General features: G+C 45.0%; 1 protein-coding gene across 4 annotated transcripts in view; it reads right to left on the bottom strand.

The window, feature by feature from the left end:
- Positions 1 to 4,256: 4,256 nt before the first annotated feature.
- The window catches only part of PTGES3L (prostaglandin E synthase 3 like), a 99,972-nt gene continuing 87,335 nt past the window's right edge, over positions 4,257 to 16,893 (bottom strand). For 2 of the 4 annotated variants that reach the window (XM_085614061.1, XM_085614043.1), the window contains 3 exons: positions 15,610 to 15,676; positions 9,177 to 9,202; positions 4,913 to 5,852 (listed from right to left, as the gene is read on the bottom strand). In XM_085614061.1, coding sequence (XP_085470187.1) covers positions 9,198 to 9,202; positions 15,610 to 15,676 — 72 coding nt within the window. In that variant the 3' untranslated portion in view covers positions 4,913 to 5,852; positions 9,177 to 9,197. Of the gene's footprint in view, positions 5,853 to 9,176; positions 9,203 to 15,609; positions 15,677 to 16,893 lie in introns of all 4 variants that reach the window. The other 2 variants (XM_085614052.1, XM_085614034.1) reach the window with 2 other exon arrangements.

Here is a 16,893-nt window from a genome sequence, read left to right on the forward strand (position 1 = left end):
TCCTTCTCTGGCAGCCGCACACTGTTTCCAAATCGAATGGGCAGGCAGCGCAATGTACATGATGCAGACGGCTCAACCGACCAAGGAAAGAAAAGCCCCGCCTCTCCTCTACATGCAGAAGGCCTGACCAGGGGGCATAACGACACTTGAACGCCCCCCCACCCCCACCCCTCTGCAAACTACATAGAGGGCCCCCCCCACGCTCCGGACCCAGTCAGGAGCGCTCAGCCGCCGCACGAGCCCAGTGTTGGAGGGAGATTGCCCCCCTGCACTGTAGGGGGTGGTCGGTACCTCCTTTCTTCCCTGTGACAGCAGAACACATGTGGCCTTCTCCCAGTCCTGAAAGCTGTAAAGGTGCATTCTAGGAATCCACAGTGGCTAATACATGGTTGGGATTATTAGGGCAGGGCTGTGGGGTCATAGAGTATGGTTGCTGATAGGCTGCCTTATTATTTTAAGACTAAAGATTATGGGGTATTGCTGATGTTCAGCATTTGCCAACATTATTCCCTTCTTGGTGCTGAGGAGTGTTCAAAACACATTGTTTTTTAGTTGTGACCACACGCGTGCTTGTTGTTGAGTCCATGCTCTGAGTGTTTATAGTCTCTCGCTCTGGGTCCCTTACCTAGTCTTTCTGTTCATGCATTAGTGTTTCTGTGTCCTCTTTTTCCAGTGCCAGTGGATTTATGTAAGTTTCACTGTACATGTCTGTGACCTGTGTCTCTGTATCCCCATGTCCCAGTATCGGTGTCGCAGTGGCTGCCTACCAATGCAGGTGTCGGTCACAATGTACATCTGTCAGTGTTCACATGTCAGTGTCCAAATGCAATGTTCTAGTATCAGTGCCCTTTGTCAGTTTATTTATTTAGTTATGCGTTTTTATATATCGCGTACTTTATCCGAAGGTGTCGGAGTGCTTTACAATAGACCAGTTACATTACATAGGGACTTCAGAGTACATGAATTACATATAAGATATGAAACAGATACATGTCTAAACACAAAAAGAAAATGTTACAATAGTGTGTACGAAAGATGGGCAATTCAAGCTAACAGCGTAAATATAATCTGCCAATATTGGCGGGAAGTGGGCAGCTGCCTTCCCCTGACTGCGAACCCGGCTGCCAGAGGCCTGCTGGCAGTGTCAGGGGTCTAACATAAGCTGATCCGCCCAACTCGTAAGATGACAGTCAGACCACTTAGCTCGCCACGCTAGGACCACCACCACCAATATGAAGGTCTACGGGACTGCCAAACTCGTAATAAGGCCTTAAGACTCATTGATAAAAAAGAGTGCACAAGGGCTCGTTCAGGCATCGATTCGTCAGTCTCTTTGAGTGAGGTTGCTTGACGTGGGATTTGGTGTGGTTGGAGATATTTAGCTATGCTCCAGGGTTAGGCTGCAGGACCCTCACAATCATGTTAGGGATTCACAATGAATCCCTTGGATCTAGACAGCAGGGGTGACAGTCTCTGAGTTCAGGCCTCAACAAACCATATGCGTGGGCCACAGAGGTTCGCTGCCACATTGAAAGCCTGGTGCATTTCCAGATGAACGTTCTTCCATATCTCACATTAGCAATGTCTTCCGCCAAGGTAAAGGTTATTCTGGCTCCCAAAAGGAGGGTAGACCTCCAGCATGTGCTCAAGTGTCACTGTGATGGTCAGCAGGGAGCAATCGGATGATCTGCCCCCCAGCTGGGTTCATTGCGCTCTTCCTGTGCAGATTCTTTAAGTTTTAAATGTATGCTTTTCACTTTCCTAGTCTTTCTTCCTGTGATCTCATGCTTTGTTAAATAGGTTTGGTCCTGATGCCCCTGCTCTGGCAATAACTCCATATTGGTGGTCGTCAGTCCAGCCCCTCAAAGGACACGTAAGTGGGCAATGCCCGATGGCTCTGAAATTGCTGTTAATGCACCCGAGCTAGGCTGTGGCAAGGTGAGTGTGGCTGATTTCAGCTCCTTTGAGTCATCCTCTTTGTTGGGTTCTTGCACCTGGTGGTCAACGGCCACATGTAGGTGGTCTGGGACCATGAACTGTCAGTCCCACATTGGGCACGTCAACCGTCCGGCAATCATCAGGTGCATGTGGTGACATAACGCACACAGAGGCAGCACACCCCGTCTTGATATGGTTCCCATGTATAAGATCCCTTGTAGTATACGGCAATGATTCAACAAATTCTATACGTCCACTTTGTAAATTCCCCTCCTTAATGATGGCCAAATGTTAGTACAACAGAAAATATGTTGGTAAGCAAGACTAACAACACCAAGGACAAAGCATAAGAGCAACTAACAGCACGTGACCATGGAACTTCCCTACAGCTTCAACTCCATACATTCAAAATGACATATAAGCATTCCATACCATGCTGCATTGCTTACCTACTGTTTTGAAGGATTTACATATTGCCCCTTTTGAACTTTGCTCATCTTTTCCATTGTCTTGGCTTACAGCTCAAGATTCATTTCTGTAGCCATAGCAACTGCACCAAGACTGGGAGAGATGGAGCACTGATACTTACTTTTCCCTATCTCCACTTTTGCTCCTGCTAGGGTAGGGTGGAAAATGAGTTCCACCCAGTTAATCCCCCTGGGGCTGGTTACTCATGAATATGTGCGCACACACATGTCGGACCACTATCTAACCAAGCCCAGTATCGACATACAGACAGTCTGTCGCAGAGCGGAACCGTCATAGATTGGTTCTGACCTGTGTTGGTCCTACAATGTGAGTAGCCATTCCTAGTGGAAGTCTGATGTGCTTAGCTGGAAAGAATGTGTGCATACTGTATTCTACATTATCGACAAAATCTGCACCAACCTACAGTATTGCTTAGGCCTAGAGACTCGGCTGACGCACCAATATTACGGTAAATCAGAATGCAGATTTTACATTCGTTTTCATCTCTCTGCCCTCCTTGTGGCCCTTGAAGATTTATAATTTTTCTCTGAATCAGCTTCTAATTAGATTCTGGTGTTTAATCACTCTGCTGGACTAAAGTGATTACTCTGCTAGCCAACGGGGGGCTCAAAGGCCTCCGCTCATAATAAGGCCATTTGCCACAAATAATGCCTCCTCCTGGGATAGGAGAGGGTGGAAACAGAATCTGTATGTACTAATTCATTTTCACACTGCACCTGGCTTGGAAAAGCTCAGTCCCAGAGGAAGCAAAGGAGTGTAGCCAGATCTTGGGTGCAGGTCTCAGCGGGGGCGACCCACTATAGTTTTGGAAGGCAGCAGGATGAGGCTTTGGCTCTTACAGGTCTTTCAAGGGACTACTTGATGACGCCATCTTGGAAATTCCCAAAATGCTGTGAAGGAGGTTGAGACAGGAGTGAAATGATAACACATCACATTAGGATTGGGCAGAGGTGTCTGTCTTCTGGAACTTTCCACCCCGCTTAAAAAGCCCTTAACAAAAGAGAGTCATTGGAGAACAGTCTGGAGCTGGGAAGCAATGCTGGAGGAATGCATAACTGGAGGAAAGAAGACACATGACCCCACTGTAAAGATGAACGCAACGACTTCTGATTTCAGTTTGCACCCGGGGCTAGGACTTATCTCTACAGTGCTAGTGGCACTGCCCCCACACATCCAGGGGCCACCATTGAGATGGACCTGCTGGGGAGATCCTGGAAGTGCGAAATTGAAACAACCACTGCAGCTGTGAGTAGATAGGCAAGTCTCTCTATTTCCCAAGCACATAAATCTATTGGTCTTTTTGTTCCTGGATGAATTCGTTGTAGATCCACCAAGGAAATAATTACCTCATAAGCAGAATTGTGCGGTGTGCCTTTTACTGAGATCTGTAGAGCGACCGAGAGGACACATTCACAGACTTTTGTTGAACACTAGTGTTTTAATATTTTAGAACCTAATAGGGTTCCTATTTTTTGAGAGTGTCAAAATCAATTTCTGTTTGAAATCTGTTTTTCTCATATAATGATTTGTTTGTTCTGTATCATTTCATGGGTCCTGAGTATGTGTGGGATGTTTTGTAATATCATCACATAAGACAGACACAGAGGTGGTATTTAGATAACTTGTTTTCATGTAAGCCAAAGCTAAACAAGCACTGGCAAAGCCACTACTTCTGGCCTTGGCAAGCTGCTGGTTGGTTAATTGCATATCTTATTTGTATTGCAAGCACGTGCCACAAAGATAAAAAAGAAAACCAAAAAGAAAACATGCCATTGCCTACTTTGCAGTCCTATGATTGCAATAAAATCTTACAATTTTCTAAAAAAAATAACCATCACATTTGGTTTTTATAGACCAGTATCGATGCTTCCCAGCTGGTAGGTGTACTTAGAACACATGTTGAAGCCAGTTTTACTGCACGTCATAGGAAAACATTATTCTTATTAGCACAAAGAAACATTACTATTAGCTTTCAATTACTCTCACTTCAAAACATTGATTATATACATTAAATACACAAATATAACCAAAAATAAAAAATGATAAAGAACATATAGTAAAAAAAAAGCCATGGCACTGCTCTGGCCGAGAAGTGCACTTCTTTTTAGGTGGGTGTGCACATGTGATGGGGAAAATTTCACTCACACAAGAGAACCAATCGCTGAAGGGGGCTGACCCAAAGCGCCATGTCGTATTCTGTGGTGGTAGAAGCAAAATGTGAACCACTGGTGAACAGACCACTGGATGAAGAGGTCTGACCCAAAGGCCCTCTGTGTATTCATACTTGTATGTATTTGTAGTTTTTTATTTATGTTTTTTTCATCACGTGAGGTCAGTGAGATAGCTAAAACTGTATCTAGGGCAGACCTAAAAAGGAGACATCAAAAATTCAAGGCTGCTGTTGAAATGTGCACATGGGGCCATGTAAAGGAGAAATAAAAAGAAAATGTGTTTATTCTTTGTAATTCGATTTTTTATTTTATTTAAAAGTTTTATAAAAGCACGTGTGAATAAGGAAAATCAATAAAAGAACTCATGTAGCATAGACAGAATCAAAACTAAATTGTAAAACAGATTACAGGCAGGAGGCAATCACTGAAAGCACAGACAACAAACAATATATATGCAGGCGCTTACTAAAGAAGATGAAAGACCTCTCGATTGAAGGGTACAAGTAAGATCATTCCTAAACTGCTCAGCCCCGCCGGTACATTATTGGTTTCGTTTTTTAACTTTTTTTTTTTTTTTTTTAAATAATGGAGTCTGAATCTTCAATCTAAGGCAAGCGTCACTTCTAGTCAATCCCCGTCCGTCTTACTATTCACATATTTTCTTTTTTAAATGCACACTTTAGCTGAAAAGAGACCATTATTGTGAAACCAGCAAATTAAACCCTTGCTCTTTAAAACTTGTACCATTGGAATTCTTTTCACTTCTTTTGTAACGTTGATGCATTGGCGTAGCAGCACCCCCCTTAGCGCCTTGAGACCCTCACGGGTATGCAGTGCGCTTTACAAATGCTATGATTGATTAATTGATTGATTGGAGTTACCCTCCCCAGACATCCATCAGTTTTCAGACCGTGTACACGTGTGAGACTGATGGTGATTCGCTGCAAAATGTGGAATTTACAGACTAAGGTCTCCTTGTTAGCATGTACCACCTGATTGAATATCACAATGAGGTAGCATAAGGGAGTGTGGGAGCTTGTGTTAAGTAGGTACTTAAAGGGGCATTAGAGAGTGAGTGTGATAGGAAGCTTATTCACCCAAATATCACCAAAAAACATAAAAGTATTTCTTGTCTTCCATCCTCTGGTGTTCCTTTAGAAAGGTTGTTGAGAGGGGTACGTTCTACTGGACACCGGTGCCTTCTATCTCCAGGGTGGTTTCCATACTTTAGGTTTCACATAGATATAGGAAGTCCTGCCAACAGAGAAAAGGGTAAAGTAACATCAGAGAAAAGTCAAAGTAACATTTGTCCTCCCATCCTTATGACCCACAAGCAAGTCCACACACCCACCAGCAAGGCCATACGCCCACAAGCAAGGCCATACACCCACAAGCAAGGCTACATACCCACAAGCAAGACCACAAGCACGACCACACGCCCACAAGCAAGGCCACAAGCAAGGCCACACGCCCACAAGCAAGGCCACACGCCCATAAGCAAGGTCACATGCCCACAAGCAAGACCACAAGCACGACCACACGCCCACAAGCAAGGGCACACGCCACCAGCAAGGCCATACGCCCACAAGCAAGGCTACATACCCACAAGCAAGACCACAAGCACGACCACACGCCCACAAGCAAGGGCACACGTCACAAGCAAGGCCACACACCAACAAGCAAGGCCACACGCCCACAACAAGGCCAAACACCCACAAGCAAGGACACCCACCCACAAGCAAGGCCACACGCCCACACGCAAGACCACACGCCCATAAGCAAGGTCACATGCCCACAAGCAAGGGCACATGCCCACGTGCAAGGACACACACTCACAAGCAGGTACACCCACCCACAAGCAAGGCCACACGCCCATAAGCAAGGCCACACACCCAGAAGCAAAGTCACACACCCACAATCAAGGTCACATGCCCATAAGCAAGACCACACACCCACAAGTAACGCCACCCACCCACAATCAAGGACGGCCATACACAAGCAAGGCCACGCACCACTACACTCATCCCTGCATTTCCCAATAGTGATCCTCTCTCTATGCAGCTGTCCACACGCCTTGTGCACCCTCCTGTGACCAACACCTGGAGTCCCTGGTGATTGCTGATTCAGGGCTGATTCGATCATCGCGGTCTGAGGCTCAAGAACGCTGGGTAAGGAGGAGGAGGAGGGAATGTCTGCCCAGAATGAGACATGATTTGTATTGAGATCATCTTGTGAGGGCGGAATAACACATTTGAGGGCCATTCAGGCATATATGGGACCAGGAACAAGGCACCCCCTGTCTGCACCAACAGTGTCCTTCATCCACATTAGAAGGAGAAGAGGGTTTTAGAAGGTAAGGTGGACTTACTGTCCAGGAAGTGGCAGAAGGGCAGGCCAGAGATGGGACCTGCGGGAAACACTCAGAAGGTGAGAGGGACTTACCATCCAGGAAGTGGCAGAAGGGCAGGCCAGAGATGGGACCTGCGGGAAACACTGAGAAGGTGAGAGGGACCTACTGTCCAGGAAGTGGCAGAAGGGCAGGCCAGAGATGGGACCTGCGGGAAACACTCAGAAGGTGAGAGGGACTTACCATCCAGGAAGTGGCAGAAGGGCAGGCCAGAGATGGGACCTGCGGGAAACACTGAGAAGGTGAGAGGGACCTACTGTCCAGGAAGTGGCAGAAGGGCAGGCCAGAGATGGGACCTGCGGGAAACACTCAGAAGGTGAGAGGGACTTACCATCCAGGAAGTGGCAGAAGGGCAGGCCAGAGATGGGACCTGCGGGAAACACTGAGAAGGTGAGAGGGACCTACTGTCCAGGAAGTGGCAGAAGGGCAGGCCAGAGATGGGACCTGCGGGAAACACTCAGAAGGTGAGAGGGACTTACCGTCCAGGAAGTGGCAGAAGGGCAGGCCAGAGATGGGACCTGCGGGAAACACTCAGAAGGTGAGAGGGACTTACTGTCCAGGAAGTGGCAGAAGGGCAGGCCAGAGATGGGACCTGCGGGAAACACTCAGAAGGTGAGAGGGACTTACTGTCCAGGAAGTGGCAGAAGGGCAGGCCAGAGATGGGACCTGCGGGAAACACTCAGAAGGTGAGAGGGACTTACCGTCCAGGAAGTGGCAGAAGGGCAGGCCAGAGATGGGACCTGCGGGAAACACTCAGAAGGTGAGAGGGACTTACTGTCCAGGAAGTGGCAGAAGGGCAGGCCAGAGATGGGACCTGCGGGAAACACTCAGAAGGTGAGAGGGACTTACTGTCCAGGAAGTGGCAGAAGGGCAGGCCAGAGATGGGACCTGCGGGAAACACTCAGAAGGTGAGAGGGACTTACTGTCCAGGAAGTGGCAGAAGGGCAGGCCAGAGATGGGACCTGCGGGAAACACTCAGAAGGTGAGAGGGACTTACCATCCAGGAAGTGGCAGAAGGGCAGGCCAGAGAAGGGACCTGCGGGAAACACTGAGACAGTGAGTAGGACCTAATGTCCAGGAAGTGGCAGAGGGCAGGCCAGAGATGGGACCTGCGGGAAACACTCAGAAGGTGAGAGGGACTTGCTGGGTGGAAAGTCGCGAGAATGCTTTCGCGAGCCCGGGACCTCCGTGGCGCGCTCTTGAGCCGCAGAGACTGCTCAGATCTCAGATCCCTTTTGCTTAGCTAGTAACATCGTCCCATAACAGGCCACCTTCTGAGGAGTATTTCTATTATTGTGAGAGTAGAATTTGTGCTGAACATCTAGTGTTGTTGATGTGGGAGCTCAAAGCACCCCAAATCCAGCGATGAGGGCTCTTACAGGGGTTTCTTGAGGGGACGCCTAAGCATGACCCTAGCTGGTAATCTGCTGCTCCTGGTGACCCCTCTGGACTGAACTGAAATCAATATGATTTTTGCAATGTGACGCCTCTTCTTTAAAAAGTAAAGCATGGTTTTAGATTTGAGCGTTTTAGTAGTGGGGGGTTTATGTCTGTTGCACGTTACAGTTTATTGACATGCTGAAAAGCAATTTTGTTTATTCTTTGAAAAATAAATAAATAAATAAACGTCCATCATGTATACGCTAAGAAGGATTTTCCTGCCGTCCACCCAAGATCTAGAAACCCATCCTGGGACAGATCCAACTTGCTCCAGCTTCTCCTCCCTAGTGAACTAGAACTGATTTCTCCGATGTTCATTCTGGCTAGAAGTATACAAGTCAGCTAGGCCTCGATCGTACACAAAGAGGCCCTCCTCCTCCAGGAAGATGCACTTGCTTCCCCTGCCCTTCTCTGTGAATCTTCGATTTACAGCAAAGTTGACACTTTTGAAGAAACCCATACATAAATACGAGTCAAAGGTTGTGTGATGCCTGCGCCTTGTCAGACCAGTGCTCGTACTGTGTGTATCATTTACTAATGTACCTCTAAAAAGGTATTTTACATACATACATGCAAACAGATGCAAAATCCAAATGGTAGCTGCAAAGGCCTAGAGCTCCGGCTTACTTTATATCAAACACAGAGGTTCTTTAATGTTCCTCATTCATACAATTGTAGGAATGTAGCCTATGTTAGATTAAGGATTTTTTTTAATTCTCTTTAGTACTTACCTGTGTGCCTGTGTTTAAATGTCATCCTGCAAAAAGAACCAGAAAAAAGAAAAAAGTCAGACCATACATCAGCTATAGAACACAATGGGTTTCTAATATTTGAAACATTTCTTGCACGGTCCTCCGTTTGGTGGAATGTTTTGAAAAAGAGATGCATCCGAAAATCTTCTAAAAGAATCAGAAGCATGCTATTTTTATTTCTTCAATATCTTAGGGCCCGATTCACAGAACTAACTTAAGACAAAATCCTAAACTTACTACCATTTTGGTCTTCACAGAAGACACTTGCTCATTTTGGTATTCACAGAAGGCACTTACTCATTTTGGTATTCACAGAAGGCACTTACTCATTTTGGTATTCACAGAAGTTAGGAGTCCCAACTTTAGGGCTCCTAAATGCCTTCTGTGAATACCGAAAGTCTTAAAATTAGGATTTTTTTCAGTTTAGTAGTAGTAAAGTTAGGACTCCTAACTTTAGGACTCCTAAATGCCTTCTGTGACTACCTAAAGTCGTAACATTAGGATTTCTCTCAGTTTAGGAGTAGTAAAGTTAGGAGTTTTAACTTTACTACTCCTAAACTGAGAAAAATCCTAATTTTAAGACTTTCGGTATTCACAGAAGGCATTTAGGAGTCCTAAAGTTAGGACTCCTAACTTCTGTGAATACCGAAATGAGTAAGTGCCTTCTGTGAATACCAAAATGAGTAAGTGACTTCTGTGAATACCAAAATGGTAGTAAGTTTAGGATTTTGTCTTAAGTTAGTTCTGTGAATCAGGCCCATAATGTTTTTGGGATACAGCCTGCATCCCACTGTTCTCTTTCTGAAAGCATCTTCTTCCTTGCAATTTCACCATATACTGTTGCATGCCAACTATACCAGCTGCTGCATTGGAACATTCCCAAAAGGGTATGAACAAGTACCCCAGCACAGGTTATCACTTTTACTAAGCATTACTAAGCTTCCAAAAGCATACCGTTCTGGTCTCATGTTAAAAAGGAAACAAAAATCTAAAAACAGATGCTTGTGTTGTGTTTTGTTACTTGGATTCTGTCTTGAGTAGCATGCCAACAACATCATTTCTTAATGCAGAGGTCTTCGAACTGTTTTGCTCTGAGCCCCCTACCCAATTTTTTGTGGAAGACGGGCCCCCCCTCCAAAATGTTATGGAAAGACTTGGGGGAGTGGAAGGTGTTGTGGCTTATGAGATAATTTCAGGGGCACGTTTCCAGTATCTCATAATTAAGGATCACAGTTTACGTTTTTACTGATTTTTACAGCTAGATACACACAGAAAAGATGTGTTTTCAGCCTGTATGTATTGTTAAAAGTGGAAAAATACAGGAAATGTTGCTTCTTGTGAGTGCCTCTCCATGCTCTCCTTCATGAATTCCAGGCCATCAGCTAAGCAGATAGACAGCATGGGGAGCTAAAGAACAGGATGAGATTTCCTTAAATACAGGCATATGTTAACATATATTTGTACATAATGTTAATATTTACATGCGGTGTAGTGTTTCGTTATATTTGACTTCTTAATTTGCTAAAAAGAGACAGGCATCAAAGTACGAGTACATGTTTTTTCAGTTAAATATATGTGAGAATATACCATTTTATGACTCCATTTATTACCAAAACACAACATAAATTTGAATAAATACCAATGAGATGACCAAAAAAGAAACATAGAAAAAAACAGACAGAAAGGTTTATAAAATAAACACCATAAAACCAGGAGACCGACACATAATTAGGGCTCCCAGTTTTATGGTATCTATTTTTTTGACATTTCTGTCTGTATTTATCCATATTCATTTTTTTGATTATTTTATCTGTATTTATCCATATTTATTTTGTACTTAGTGACAAGAAATGTAGCTCTAATGGGTACATTTCCACATTTATTTAACCCACAAAAGTTTACTTATGTTTGAATGTGCAGTGGATTTTAGCCGTTTGCTGTACAATACAGTAATTTGAAACCACAGCTAGAACACCTGTACTGTTGCAGTTATTTAAGCTTTATTAGGATTTTTAAAAACGTTTGCATATCAATCTACACAGCTATTGACCTAGCGCTCATAATTGATATTAGTATCTTCCAAAAAAAACGTATTTTCCGTATTCATACAAATTTACAAAATAAATACAGACATGAAAATAGATACTTTTCTATCCGTATTTATCTGTAAAAATCTGTAAAAATGGAAAACTAGAAGCCTTACTCATAATCCACATTAAGGCCCTCATTATGATGTCGGGCGGACTGCCACCGACAGGCCGTTGTTGGCGGTCCGCCCAACATTCAGGGTAACGGTCCAACAGATGGACTAAGATAGCAGCGGTCGGAGAACAACAGGTGTGGGGAAAGACTGCCGCCTTCGACAGGCTTAAGGAGCCAGTCAGGGCAGCGGTTGGACAGTAATCCCTACTATGAAGGCAGTGCCTGCGCAGGCATGGCAATCGGGATTACGATGTCCATTTCCCACAGTCTTTTCATGGTGGTCCCACCACCATAGAAAGGCTGTTGGAAAAGGATTTTGAGGGCCCCTAGCAGGGCCCCCATCCCTTATGGGCCACCGCTATGTGGCCATTGGGGCACATGTGACGTCCCCCCAAACATCCAGGCACCCCATGGTGCCTGCCACACAATGCATGGATGTTTGCAAACATGCCTTTCTCTACTGCAGCTAAGCCGCAATAGAAAACTGCATGTTTCCGATCACCTACACGGCGGTTGTATCATAATATGGTGGGTGGAACTGCGGACTACATGTTGGGTGGTCTCCATCCAGCAGCGATTGCGGTCAGACGCTCGTTCAACCACCATCGCAATGAGGCCCTAAATGCGAGACATATAAAAGAGCAAACACATAGAAAACTGAGATAGACAAAAAACACTACTCCCATGAATTGCGGTCCTGTGAGCCCCTAACACTCTTGAGACCCGATGAAACTACACCTTCTGCACTAATGATAGCTGAGGTCCTGAATGGCAGGTCATCCTCTCTCCCTCTTTCACTCCCTCCCTACCCCTCCTGGCCATCACTCAATCTTGAAACAGACAGTCTGTCCCTTTCAGACAAAATGAGCTCCCACATGTCGCCCACCTCTTTGCAGCAAGGATGCCCTTATCCCAAATGCTTCCCCCATGTCTCTATTGTAAAGTAAGACAGTCATAATTGTAATGCAGTGGACCCTTCACAATCCTGGGCCACGGTGCCACTGCGCCTGCTTTGCTAATGAGAGCTGTTGCCTTGCAAAGCGGGAAGTCTTCTCTGCTCCTTGTTAAAACCCTCCCAGCATCCTTCTTCCTGCCATCTTTCTGAAGCCTAAAGCTGAGGTGTCTCCTCTTCTCCAATGTTTCCCTCTGTTGGTCCAGTGGTCCGATGCCGAAAACTACAGTGTCAACACAAGGGTGCACTGAGCCCTAATGCAAGAAAGGATTGAGTAAAATAGCCTTCATAGGGGTTCAGTTGGGCCCTAGCACACCGGGGCCCCTGTGGCAATGCTTCAGCAGCACCCATGATACTTCCTCCTCTGCCCATTCCACTGGGCCAGTATTTCTAGGCCTGGGGCCCAAAGCAGGCTGTCTGTCCCTTTTTTTAAGAAAAAGGGGAAAATATCCACCTCCTCCCTCTACCCCTTTGTGCTAGTAACAAATCCACTATAGGGATGCAGTGACCCCTTACACCATTGCCCCAGTGCCAATGCGCCGACTGCACTAATAGTAGTGAAGGCTTCTTAAAAAAACATGAGCCCTCATTTTTCAACACCTTTTTCAGGGCATCTCTCTGAGGAAGGGGGGAGCTGTTTCACTTGTTGGCGAAAAATGTAATCCTACATAACATCACCTTCTTTGGGCCATCTCTTTGACACTATCCATGGATTTTGCTTCTTTTCTTTTTCTACTGGGCCATTACCCAGAGGCCACAGGAGTTCAGATGACCAGGGCTCTGAACGTGGCCCTTTTGACCTCCTCCCTTGCATGTTCTCAATTCACCTGAAAGGACATCTGCTTGTAAACAGAGGCCACAATGTGCAGGGTGTATGAAGACTACGGTGCCCATGTGTTTTCAAGTTTATAAAAACAGTTTCCATATTTTTTTGTTTTTAAAAACAACCATCCCTGAATTGCTAATTGGGGACCTAGGGGACAGGATGAGATTTATGGAGTCACTTGAAGCCCCATGGTGGCAAAGGTATTTATGGAAGGTAATGTAAGAACGCTGAGTTTTGGAAAGTGTCCTTTCAATGTATTTATAAAAATGCCTGCGCTAGGCACACACTGGCTAACTATTACTATCACACTATGCCCCTGGAGTTATGCAATTCTGGAGCCACAGCTCCATAATTTAGATTAATTATGGATTTGAAGCATGTGCCACATTATCTACCACCTGCTGCATAATCTGCAGATTTTAACAAACATAATTTTGTTTCTAGATCAAAAGTTACTAAAAACATGGTGACGTGTTTGCGCAAGGTAGAAGCCCCTTTGCAAAGGTCAACTGGTCACCCTTCAGTCGCTTATTCCTGCATTTGGTTGTTAAATTTGCACTAATGAGGTGAAATATTTGCCCAGACACTACTACAATGTGAAAACAGCATAAAGCAATGAAGTAATACTACCAAAAAATGTAAGTCATTATACATATTTTGTCTTTTCTTGCCGCATAATTGAATAAATCCTGCTGCATAATTTGGTGCTCCTCTGCCGCATAATTCCAGTGGCCCTTTAACATATATACAATAAATCAGTGTGTGGCAGCCTATCTTATAATGTGTGTGTAATACAATTTAAAATAATGCTTTACATAGCGCCAGTACTCTCTGTTACAGGCTGGCACCTGATAGCACTATACCTACTGAGGTCACCATTCTGCACTGCACCAACCAGGATTCACTTCTGTGACTCTCTGGTCCCACATACAGACATCTGCAGTGATTAGATTAACCAATAGATGTTCCATAATCTTCATTTACTGAGGCATTTGCGCTCCCCGGGAATGCTGCCATGGACCCCCGGGGGGCACAGCCAACATACTGAAGACCTCTGCCCTTTGTAGATGAATGGGTTGATGTGTACCTGGAGTTTGCCTCTATGAGCCTTTGTTCGATATACTCATTCCACCAAGCCATTTGTATGCGCCTCTCCTTCCATGCCTATCTCTTTTTCAATTTTATTTAAATGCAGTGGGTATCCTTATTATAATAAACCCCAAATAAACCCTTATATAACCTAACTGGAATTAAATGAAAAGCATCATTTGTAACTCACCTTAATACTAAGACTAACCCCACACCTTAAGTAAATTAATTGCAATCTTAATTAAGTTAAATAAGTAACCCTTGCTTGTCTTTATTTTATGAAACAGTTTTAAATTAATTATTTCCCTTAAACCCAGTGATACCGTCTACTGATATTATTGTACTCACCTAAATTGATGTAGTAGTAACCTCAGAATAGACAAACGCTATTGTTGCTACATCAGTGTTGTGTCATCGACGTAGTGAGGTTATATCTTCTCTCTGGTCCCTTCCTATCCACTATTTCTCTCTTTCTCGTATGTCTGCTGAAGATTTCCCAGTGCTACTTACTCAGTGTTGTTTCTGAATTTTGTGCCCTAGAGCTCAGTCCACCTTTGCTCCCTCTCAACTCCAGCCGTGTGACCTGCCCCATTGATCTGCTATTGCTGTTTTTGCATTTGTCACCCCGAGTGGGACGGGTATGCCCAGACGTGGGTCCAGTGCTCTCCATGCCACTGGAGTCAAGCTATCTTGGCTGATGAAGGCTGATGCCCCGAAACCGGTCCTAGGATGCTTGTTTCCAGTCCAGGGAGGACCTGGCTTGTCAGTTGGGCTGGACTGTTCCCATGAGGCACAGGGTCAAGACTGATTTGCATATGGCTGAGTTCAAACTGAAACGGCATGGTGAGCAAAAAAATGATGGCTTTAGGCCCAGATCTCTTTACTGGGGTGAATGTATGACATTGTTCTGCATTCTGTCCATCAACTGTTGTTGTTGCATTTGTCACCCCGAGTGGGTAGGGTATGCCCAGACATGGGTCCCGTGCTCTCCATGCCACCTGCCCCATTGATCTTGGCACAGTGTAGGACATGGGCAGTGCAAACCTAAGCGGAATGCTACTCATCTGTCTACAATAGCATGTTCTTCTTTCTTGTGATCTTCAACATCTACATGCCACAAGGAGGATTCGGAAGTGTAACTAGGGTTTTTGTACAACTAGCATGAGAAGTGTGACATCTATGGTAAGTATGCACTTTATTTCCACACTGGAAAACACACACTCCAATATCCTAAAAAGATAATTTATTAAAGCCATTTTGTAGAAAAGTATTATTTTTGTATTTCCCCCAGTTTAAAATAAAGCCATGTGTGAATCCAGGACTCCAGTTTAGTTGATTTGTACCTACATCCAGGTCATCCAAGTCTTCCATCGTCGGAGGGGGGCCCTTTTCACCGGCTTTGTTGATAAGCTGTAAGCAAGGTGGAAACAATAGAGAATTCAGAAATGAAGCAACCAACATCAAATAAAAGATCTCAAGTAAGCAAGGTTCAGGTGAAGTGTATTGGCCAATGCAAAAAAAGACCAGGCAACCATGGTAACCATGTGCATGCTGGGAAAGTAAAACTTGCTGCATACAAAGTGGACTCACGTCATCCAATGTTGCGTAACTGTGCGCTAGAGAGCCCAAAGATTCACTTTGGCAGTGAATGTCTAAAGACACCGTGGAAAGGGGTGGAGGGAAATAATATGCTCTCGGCTATTCAGCCCCAGGATAGGGCTATACACAGTGCAATCTTTTTAGGTCTAGGTTTTGACAGCAGACCTCTCAAACAAACTTACTGCTTACAAAACACATACGGACAGATTTACAATAACTGGCGCATCCCTGCATATCAGCAGGGATGCGCCAGTTATTGTGCGTCACTGCTCCGCCACCATGGATGTGCCGCATTTACAATGCGGCGCACTATGGGGCAAAAACGGACAGATGCGTGACGCATCTGTCCCGTAAAGGCAGCGCATTGCTGGAGTTGTGTCGCAAGCACGACGCAACTCCAGCAAGGCTCGGGGGTGCCCTATCTTTGAAATGCTGTGTCAATCTTTACGCCTGCTTCAAGCAGGCGCAGGGTTTTGACACAGCATGGGCTCAAAAGTGACTTGAGTGAAATCTTGTAGATTGACGCAATGTTGGCTGTAAAGAGGCGCACAGAGGCTTTGTTACATCTGCCCCATAGAGTGGGATTTGGGTCGGCTCCTTTCTGCTATTGGCTTGCTCCAATGAGTCTCTTTCAGCCATTGGCTTGAGACTTTGTCAATCACTTCAATGCTCAGCCGTATTATGAACATTTTATCTCGCCCCTAATACTATTTACTCTTTTGATGTCTTCTGCCTCCACTCACGTGCTTGCATTGAACTGAACACGAGACTACACGGGACTACTTTACAACTGTAACCCTCTGTATAACTCTGAACTATTGCTTCTTCTGGTTTGCCAATGCTTGTTCAAATAGGAGCTCCTTTGTGAGCAGTTCTTCCAACATCAAAATCTATAGTATTTCAGTGCATTGTATTGTATTGCTTTTTCGGATTTAAAGGGTAGCGCTCCGGCATGTGTCTTGAAAGTTGTTTAAATGCATGCTGGACTGTGTGCCTGAATAATGCTGAAACGCAAATGTGCCATCCAG

Source organism: Triturus cristatus, chromosome 1_1 (genome assembly GCF_964204655.1).
Source record: "Triturus cristatus chromosome 1_1, aTriCri1.1, whole genome shotgun sequence".
NCBI classification, from domain to species: Eukaryota; Metazoa; Chordata; class Amphibia; order Caudata; family Salamandridae; genus Triturus; species Triturus cristatus.